This window comes from Anoplolepis gracilipes, chromosome 4, assembly GCF_047496725.1.
Source record: "Anoplolepis gracilipes chromosome 4, ASM4749672v1, whole genome shotgun sequence".
NCBI lineage: Eukaryota > Metazoa > Arthropoda > Insecta > Hymenoptera > Formicidae > Anoplolepis > Anoplolepis gracilipes.
The window spans coordinates 5119166-5128889 of NC_132973.1; the positions used below are offsets into that span (position 1 = coordinate 5119166).

At 39.7% G+C, this 9724-nt stretch overlaps 1 protein-coding gene across 1 annotated transcript; it reads left to right on the forward strand.

Annotated features, from left to right (window-relative positions):
* The first annotated feature begins 370 nt into the window (after nucleotides 1–370).
* On the forward strand, nucleotides 371–8181 carry LOC140664437 (glycosylated lysosomal membrane protein). The gene is made up of 6 exons (XM_072889560.1): nucleotides 371–545; nucleotides 1920–2177; nucleotides 3770–3973; nucleotides 4209–4439; nucleotides 4539–4831; nucleotides 4961–8181. Exons 1-6 carry the CDS (start codon nucleotides 441–443, stop codon nucleotides 5130–5132), a joined length of 1263 nt encoding a protein of 420 aa, XP_072745661.1. The 5' UTR covers nucleotides 371–440; the 3' UTR covers nucleotides 5133–8181.
* Nucleotides 8182–9724: the final 1543 nt, after the last annotated feature.

Sequence of the window (9724 nt, forward strand, 5' to 3'; positions counted from 1 at the left end):
AAAATCACACAAAATGTACAAGTATAGTATATAAATTAATATAATAGTATTACATAATAGTAACTATATAAATATAATAATATTAATAAAAATATTGTATAAAATCATTATACAGGGTGTCCGGTAATTACCGCCTGACCTCTTTAGGGCAGATAGAGTAATTACCAGACACCCTGTATATTTTTATTGTCGATGAGGTATATTTATTTATCGTCGCAGTGACAGAGACAGAGAATAAAATTCACGGTTGACAAAATCTGCAGTATCGATCATTGACATGTATCTGTCGATTACCATCTGACAATTGGCGACGTAATTGCAGAGGCTTCCGCGAGAGGGCGGTGCTCCTCGCCTAGATCAGTTCCCACGCGAGTGCGCATCAGATATCAGATGTTCGCGAAGTAGCGTTGTTGACGCGTGCGAGAGGCATAGTGTTTTGGATGTCGTTGTCATACACGACGGCGGCAGGCATGTCCAGCGCGTTGACGGTTTCTTTGTTGCTCGTCGTCGCACTGGCAGACTCGGGTCATTCCACGCGACGCACAGTGAGTACGAATTTCATTCCATCCGAGGTCGTAAAAGGACGAAAAGGATCGGTCGCGTCCGCGATCAATAAAATGTGTCGATAGGAAAGACGATTGCGTGATTCATCAGGCGACTTTGGACTCTCTTTCAGAGGCGTGTTTGAGACCTTGAGGCCATTGTATGCGGCCTTTGTATGCTCGTGTTATTGACAGCGATTCGAAAGGGATACCTATGTTCTTTGTTTATATAACCTTATATGTTATATTACCTCCATTTTTTCGATCAACGCTCCGAGATTTGGATCGTACGTTCGTATCGTCGCACATAAAAGCTTATTATGATTTCGTTCATTAATAAACAGGTGGATTTCATTGATAAATTGGCTGCTCGCGTAATGGCTGATCAGATAAGTGCCAACCAAGTGCGACCTAAATCGCTCGAGATCTAAGGGCACGGTCGATCATAATGCACGGTGCATAAAATATGAGAACTTGTAATGCGGGTTAAAATGGGAGTTATTTTCAAAGTTTTTTAAATTTTATATCGCAAATGATCTTTACATATAAACTCGGTATATAAACATAATATTTAATGATACAGTTTCCGTTATCTTATCCAACGTTTGCTTTCTTAAGTATGTGTATAATAACTTTGTTTTTTTACACAGATCACTCATACAATAATTACATATTATTATCCTTAGAGATATTGATGATTAAAAATATATATTAGTACCAAAATAATAATATTAATGAAAAGAATAATAAATTTCATCTAAATTGTAAATAATGACGTTAATCGTTGTTATTAATTACGTTTATAAATTGTTAAAATATATTTATTGCATTTATTAAGATATTAGTAATTGTGTGTCAATATGTTACTATATCTACCGTCTTAAATTTCTAATAAACTTGAGTATTGATCCGAAGAGTGAATTAATAAATAAATATAAAGCAACACGAAACGCGCTTGAAAATGGAATCGAAAATCCATTAAATTAAGAATATGAGATTCGTGAATTCTAAAAGGAGCAAAAATGAAATTTACATACGTCACTCGCATACGTAATCTACTATAATTATCTTTAATCGTGAAAAAAGATTTTATCGGTGTATTACGTCAAACGGTCTTTCCACTTTCTCGATTTTTTTTATTTTTTTTTTTTTTTTTTTCGAAATGAAAAAATACAATGCAATTTATTTCACGTTTTGCTTGTCAAAGATTAACATCGCGTAATAAATGTGTGTGTAAGCGTATCGCGGAGGAACTATGCAAGGCCGTCGACCACGCAATCCGGCACTAATCTGGGTCATCCATCCGTTAAGCGTCGTCTATAATCGCCGTACATCTGCGACGATTTATTAAAATATACTCGATTTATTCTGTATCAGTTACGATCGAGGCTGAATCCAGATTGCGACGAGACGTGCCGAGGGCGAAACGTGACGACGCTACACTTGAGTGCCGATGGACCAAACGACACGTTGCATTACTTGTGGGATTTCATTGGCAATCCGTCCGTACTGTTGGCACTTACGCCTCCGTCCACCTCCCTCGACATCAGCTGGAAGGATTATCTCGCGAGGCGAGGGAACTCGTTCAATTTTTCGGAGAAGCCCACCTACTCCTTCGGCGTAATAATAAATAAGGTAATTCTCTCCTGCACTTCCCGGTATCTGACAATTCGACAATGAGTAGTCGATTTGGTCGAGAGCAAAGTATACATTCCGCCAAGTGACAAATTATAAAACGTATTAGGAAATAGATGAAATTAAAGAAGGGAATTGTTTATTTCCGCGCTTAAACGCTAAATTAATTCTGGGCTTCTCTGAGTTAAAGTTGATTCGATCTGATAAAATATAGATAATAAAACGATTAATGCATAATTATGTTGATAAAATGTAGATTCTTATTAATAATAAGTAATAAATAAAATATTATTATTTAAATAATAATAATAATATTATATAAATAATAATATTTAAATAATAATAAATATTTTTTAAATAATAGGTTATTATTTATTATTAATAAGAATCTACATTTTGTCATCAAACCTTACGAATCAAAAATTTTGTCGACATAATTATTCATTAATCGGTTTTATTATCTTACCTAATATTTTATCAGATCGAATCAACTTTAACTCAGAGGAGTCCAGAATTAATTTAGCGTTTTAGCGTGGAAATAAAAAATTCCTTTCTTTAATTTCATCTATTTCTTAATGCGTTTTTTATCATTTATTATTTAAATAATAATAAATAATAAAATATTATTTATTATCTAATTTCTATATATTAATAAATATTTTATAGAATATTTAATTCTACATTTAATTCTAAATTAAATATAGAAATGCATTAATATAAATACACCGAGACATACAGACGTACGTATGTCTGGGATGTAAAAATAGTACGTTAACAATACTTGTTACTACGAGATTTACGTTCCTCTCAAACTGGAGCATAAATCCATGTGAGTGACGTATAAATCCACTCATCGCATTCTCCTTCGCCGAGTGCGGAGGATACATTTGCGGCTTCTTAATTAAACTATGCTCTTGAATGTCTCACTTTTGTGAAACACTTCCTTAGGTCGAGTGTCTTCTCTCTCTATATTTTCTCCCTTCTAAGAGCACACGTATCTCTCGGTACGATTTTGTTATATTAAAATCTGTTTTAATATCGCGTAATAAAGTAGAGAACATGAATACTTTATTAAATTTAAATTAAGTTAACTTAAATTTCTAATATAATTTGCAATGTATTATGATACCAGAATATCTTCATTTTTCGTTCAATAAATTAATTCTGGTACTACTATTAACATATGAAATAAATTTTAAATGGGCGAGATTAATCCTTTGCATTGTAAAATACATAATCGACGATTGAAAATTGGTTCACGTTATTCGATCGATGGGATTAATAGTCGCATATAAAACAGAATGTCCATAGCAATGAGCAAATAAATTTCTGCACGATCGAACAAATGCATTTGTCGGAAATTTTAAGCGCGATACATCAATATCAACAAGATTTTGGTTAAATTCAGTTAATTTTATTTACTTTAATGTGCAGTCTCGCGTGCGTGCGAGAATTGCGATTATATTTATCTACCTTTAATTGCGCACTGTCGAATAATCCGATATTTTGCCTATTATTTATTTATTAGATAGTAGATTATGCGAATAGTTGAATATTAATTCTACAGTAACTTACATTATATTGTGTTGCAGATTATCGAATTTAATGATGTAAATGATACGGCATTGATTGACACTGCCGACGAAGCTAATACAAACATTTTGCATCTCGAGTATTTCAACTGGCAGCGCGTGTCCTTAACGCAAAACAGCGAATTCGTCTACCTGGATATGGAGGGTAACTCTTATAACGATACAGCTAAGAATATCAGCAGATATGGGAGTATAAAGCTTTCGGTAAAGTATTTTGCAGCATTGAAGAGAAAATATCGGTAGTATGTAGCAAAAAAGCATGCATTAATAAAACCATCAGCTATAGTTCAATTATTAATTCTCGAATGAGAAGAACAGAGTCGATTTTAAACCTAAACTGATAAATATATATTTGGCTTTCTTATCTTTTCTTTACAAAGCGCTTGCATCTTTGTCCTAAAACGCTATAAGCGTTTTAATAGTTTTCTTTGCTTTTCAGCTCCGAGGATTCTGCACTCTCGATCACTCGGATATAGTGCCTCATATGTTGCACACGGAGAATTCTACGCAGATAGACATCATCCTGGATCACATGCAGACCAACGAAACGTTTTCCAACAGTAGATTCGCTATTGAATTACTTGTGGTTGGTGGGGGTGATCCTGAAATACTAATGTTTGTTGATCCGAAAAAGAGTCTGGATGACGAGCATACACCTGGTATATTCGAGGTAATAAATCATAATTTACTATTTAAATCAATTTATTGCTTTTTCGCTTTTTTTATGATGGAAAATTTTATTTAACATTTTTTATTATGATTTTTTCAGATTGTTGAAGTTAGGACACCGCCCTATAGAGAAGTGAACAGCGGACAGTTAAACGGTGGAGCGTATTTGCAATGGCGACCGGTGTCGTACGATAGCGCATCACGCGATGTAACCAGTTCTACAGAAACAATGCAATACTCACCGAAGAAAGTATCTAATTATGAGAGCGCTGTTAAAAATTCGATGCTCTATTGTTATTATGGGAACGTGACGAATCTTCTTTTACAAAAGTTAACAATTTCTTTGGGTTCAAGAGGAGATGGTTTCTACAAGAAGACGAATTATTTGACATGGTAAGTTTTTTTTATTAATTCTCGGAATTTTATTCTAAAAATTCTATAACGAGTTCTACAAAAATGAAGGAATTTATAGAACCTCTTTTTGAGAGGTAAAACATTAATTTGTTTTAATCTATATTGCAGGACTTTTATGGTCGGTTATGGTACACCACCTGAGGAGAGATTCTCTTCTCTAGTCATTATGATTATCTCGATTGGCCTTGGCCTTCCTCTGTTCATTATGGTCATCACCGGCTTGTATCTTTGCATTCGTAGAATGCCGAAGCGACATGACAACGTTTATTTAAGTCGATGAGCTCGACGCGCGTGCCATGTTATAGTTTTTGTGTACGTTGCGCATTTAGGTACATCGCTATACTCGTATGTACCACCACTGTTTTATACAAAGAGATATTGCTATATATATTTATATGCGACATATATATATATATATATATATATTTTTACACGAACTGTTAGCTCGAATCTAACATCAGTGTGATATAGATAAGCATGAGTGATAATCTGTTCTCTCACAACTTATTTAGCATTAAGCGAGGCATTAGTGTGGTTGTTTAGTTCTTTATTTTAATATCTTAGGATAATAAATGTATGTGAGGGATATAAATATCGCGCGTGTTGACACTCGGATGCCGAACAAATATTTAGAATCAACCACATTTATTTCTCTGAATATGCTCTGAGAGGACAGTGTGTTTATGCAACGAAACATTGAACTTTTCTAGACAATTTGTAATTGAATACCGTGTGCATGGTGTGTGTATGTGTATGTATGTATGTGTGTGCGCGCGTGCATGATTTATGAAATATATATCTTACAATAAGTAGGTACTCTACATTTTATGTGGTCCCTTTATGACTTTCCCACCTTTATCATCATCAAAGTAAAATATGATAATATCTCGCTGTATATATTTCATTTCATGTATATTCGCATGTTTTTATATTTTCATAACGCGCGAAACATTTATGAAATTTGATATATATATTCTCTCTTAATTTACATTCAACTTATGCGCGCTTCCTTATTCATACTATCTTTCATTCTTATATTTAAATATGCAGATGTAATATGCTCTTTTATCTCAGTATCATATATAAAACAAACATGACAACTCATTAGTGCGAAAATCTTGGGAAGAGAAAGTAAAGTTTAAAAAATATTTTCAATTTGCCAAAAGGAAGGAGCTAGTTGCGCGTGAAGAAGAATTTCGATTGACAGACAAGAACACGTGCGTACGATGACGCGACACGGTAATCCTAGTGGACGGGCTTACCGAATAGCCCGTGGGTATGATCAGAGAATATTGTAGAGGAAGAGTGCGAGCGAATGTTTTCAGGCAACGATAGTAAGAAAAGTGGCGCGGTATGGTACCGTGTTCCCTCTGCTGTCGCGGGGATGACGACGATGCCGTGGTGGAGGGGTAGGTTTTCATTGATCCGCCCCGTGCTACGGAACCGCACCACGCAAGCACTTACAAGCCCTGAACGGAGCATTGATCTCGCTCCGTCTCGGTGATACTTTGCTTACGTCGCTTCACCGCAAGGGCGAAGGCTCGTTTGTCCAAGAGGGAAATCGCGTTTCGTGCCCCTCGGTAGCGTACGAATAGTCTTCGGGCTGTGTCGCGTTGTCAGCCGCAAACGACGACGACGACGACTTTACAGGGCGGTCGGCGAAGGTGGCGGCGGGGGTAGCTCGCGTAACGGATCGCGAATGGGGTATAGGGTATAGAGGGTGTAAAACGGGGCGTCCCGTGACTAGTTGCCGCCGAGTCCGCTGCGCGAAAGACTGGCGCGTGGCGATGCAGTAAGATTCGCGTTGGCTCGTCACCACGACAGTCGGTATCGAGAAGAGAATATCGCTTTCGCGGTGCCCCCGAAGACGCATTGCCGAGGGAGAGAAGGAACACCTCGAGGGAAAAACAGAAAGTTAAAAGAGTGGTGGACTCGTCGAGAGCGTCGACGAGAGAGAAACTCGCGCGTGAGCGGAGGTCTCGGCCTGGCGTTTACCAACGAACGACCCTTTGTGCCGGCTGCGTTGCTCCGAGGGAGAGACGTCGGGTCGCCGAGGAGGGAAAAGAGCGAAGGAGGGTTGAACGAGGAAGCGAGGTAGTGGGAGAAGCAGCGAAGGAGGACACAGCGTTCGAGAGAGAGAGAGAGAGAGAGAGAGAGAGAGATCGCTGAGGGTGGATCGGAGCGAGAGGGACGGGGGGAACGGATCGTTCGCGCGCGCGCGTGCGATCGTATATACGTGTATATATATATATGTATACGTGAGTGCATGCTCGCGCGCGCGCGCGTGTGTGTACGAGTGTGCAGCGAGTGAGAGTCGAAAGAACAAAGGGAGTGGAAAAGAAGGAGCCGCCGGTCCTTCTCACTGTAGACAGAGCTCGCGATAAGGGCGCGAGAACGGCGACAAGTGGTAGCGCCAAGTGGTATCCCCCTAATCGGATCGCAAGGAGAGTAGCCCCGCGTCAACACGGGCGACGCGGCGGTCGGACACGAACGCGTCGACGGGCCTGTCCCCGAGGAAGGGACCGTCGCGCGCAACGCGATCAATTTTCGTTGCGGCGCGCGGGCGGCTAGTAGGACCGTAGAACGGACGCGAGACGAAATGACGGGACAACCGAGGTACCGATAACCGGCCGGATAATGTTGTCGCAGAGCAAGTTTTACGCTCTCTTTATCCACTACACTTTCGTGTAGCGCGACACGGGGCGGGTCCTTGCCGCTGCGGTCAAGAATAGCGTAGGAGGCGAAGAAGGAGAAGGAGGAAGACGATAGTGAAGGAGGCCACGGAGAGAACGGAAGGAAGAGACAGAAAAGAAAAGATTGTCCGGACGCAAAGGGCGCCTCGTACAACCGCGTAGCTGCCATCGACGCTCGAAGCAGGCGAGGAGGAAAGAAAGAAAAAGAAGAAAAAAAAAAGCGGGATTTCAAGTGGAAGAAACAGACACACGGGCCGGTACACACGTACGCACGTATACGTGGTGTGTTGTATGCACATGCAGGGGAAAAGACCATCGCGCGACGCGAAATCCGAGTAGAATCGCTGCCACGTCGTCGGTCGTTCTTCTTCTGCATCGTCGATGTGAAAAAAAAAAAAAAAAAAAAAAAAAAAGTGTATCTCAGTGTGTTGTCGCACGGTGCTACCCTCGGTTGTGCTACCCTTATCTCGAGGCTGAACGAGCAAGGCCCGCGGAGGTACCCCAGAACCCGCCCCCCTCTCTCCCTTCGACGTCGCAGTGCCTCTCTTCTCTCCATATCGCTACGTCACGCTTCTCTTTTACGTTCGCAGCGGTGACCATCTACGTTGGAGAGTGTTCGACCTCCTCAACCAGTAAGTGTCACGAGTGTAATGTCATACGTGTGTATTTACGCGGACGACACGGCAGCATGTGGAAAAAAATGGTCGAGAAATTCTTTTTCTCTAGATGTTTTCTCAAACTTTTCTCAAGTTTATTTAAGCAGTTATATATAGTTGACGGATCTTTTGTCAGAAAAGAAATTTTCTTACCGATGCGGGAGAAACTTGATTTATCCTTTCATATGAAAATATTCCACGCGTTTGGAAAACTCGCCGTCTCCTCTCAAATCAAATCATACGACTTGTTCGCCTCAAAGTGTGTTGTATATATGTCTGATCTGACGCGTGATAGGGTTACAGAGAGATGGCTCTCGATACAAAGATGCGAGGAAATTTGTAGAATTATGTTGAGAGATGTACGAGAAATGCGTACGAACTTTTCATTAACTCTGACATTTTAGAAATCAGTTATAATATTGTAATTTTTATATCAAAGTGCCCCATTTCCTTTTCGGTCAATTGTCGTAGCAATTACTAGTTGGTGCTACTTGTGTATGAAATACGCAAAGAAATTTTATTTTACATATTTAACAAAATTTGAGATACATATATCGGTTACAACATGATGGACTGTTTGACATTCATGGTAGACCAGGGGCGTAGCTACTTTAAATATAGCACAAGTAAGGTGCGGAGGTGAATACGTGGGCGCACATTATAATCATACATATTAATAAGATAATGATTGCTATAATGTGTGGCTAATGATATATTCGTCGTGCATTTAAAGTATACAGCAGATAAACAGTTTGACATGTGGTGTCGAGAAAAATATAAAAATCAAATATCAACTTTTTACCATTTTTTAAAGCTAGTTTTATTCGCATCATTTAGAGAAATGTCGCGAGTAGCCCTTCATCCGAGTGAGAAAGTGACAGTCCTGACAGAGATTCGAACACTCTTATCATTATTCCTGTCTCGTTCAGCAAATGGACTGGATGTCGCGAAAAAAACCACGAGATATCAACATTACATAATGTTGCAGTACGAGAGAATTTCTAGCGAAAGAGATCATATGTATATGACAGGCGGTGCGATGATTCAAGTGAAGCGAGTCAATCGCGGGCCAGGCAGACACGTCCGACCAGTCGTTGATTCGACTACTTGGAGTGGCGATGCAGCGCTTGGAGTTGCATCGGGCTGCACGTTTTTATGCATGTCGTCGTTTACGATCGGCGATAACGAGGCCTCGATTACGAGGCGCGATAGGACGGCAATCGAATCGCCAAGGTGTGTGCTACACACCTGTGTGTTGTCCCGTACATATGTATATATATATATATATATATATATATATATATATATATATATATATATATTATTGTATATCGTGCACGTTAGTAGCGTGACGCGCGGCTCTGCCGCGACGGCTGCCATTCTCGATATATCGATCGACGCTACCGCGGTTCGGAGATCGGTCGCGACGATGGTGATCAGCGCGAAGACTGTCCAGGATCGTATTCGTATACAGAGAGCTTGTGGGTTTGGTTTTTAGCTTGCTCGTACGTTGTCGAAGAACG

What these genes read in the sequence shown, in the direction of transcription:
- LOC140664437 (XM_072889560.1), top strand. Translation starts at nt 441, where the DNA reads ATGTCGTTGTCATACACGACGGCGGCAGGCATGTCCAGCGCGTTGACG. An exon ending in TCGGCGTAATAATAAATAAG is followed by an intron (nt 2,178 to 3,769) that starts GTAATTCTCTCC and finishes ATTGTGTTGCAG; the next exon opens with ATTATCGAATTTAATGATGT. An exon ending in ATACACCTGGTATATTCGAG is followed by an intron (nt 4,440 to 4,538) that starts GTAATAAATCAT and finishes TGATTTTTTCAG; the next exon opens with ATTGTTGAAGTTAGGACACC.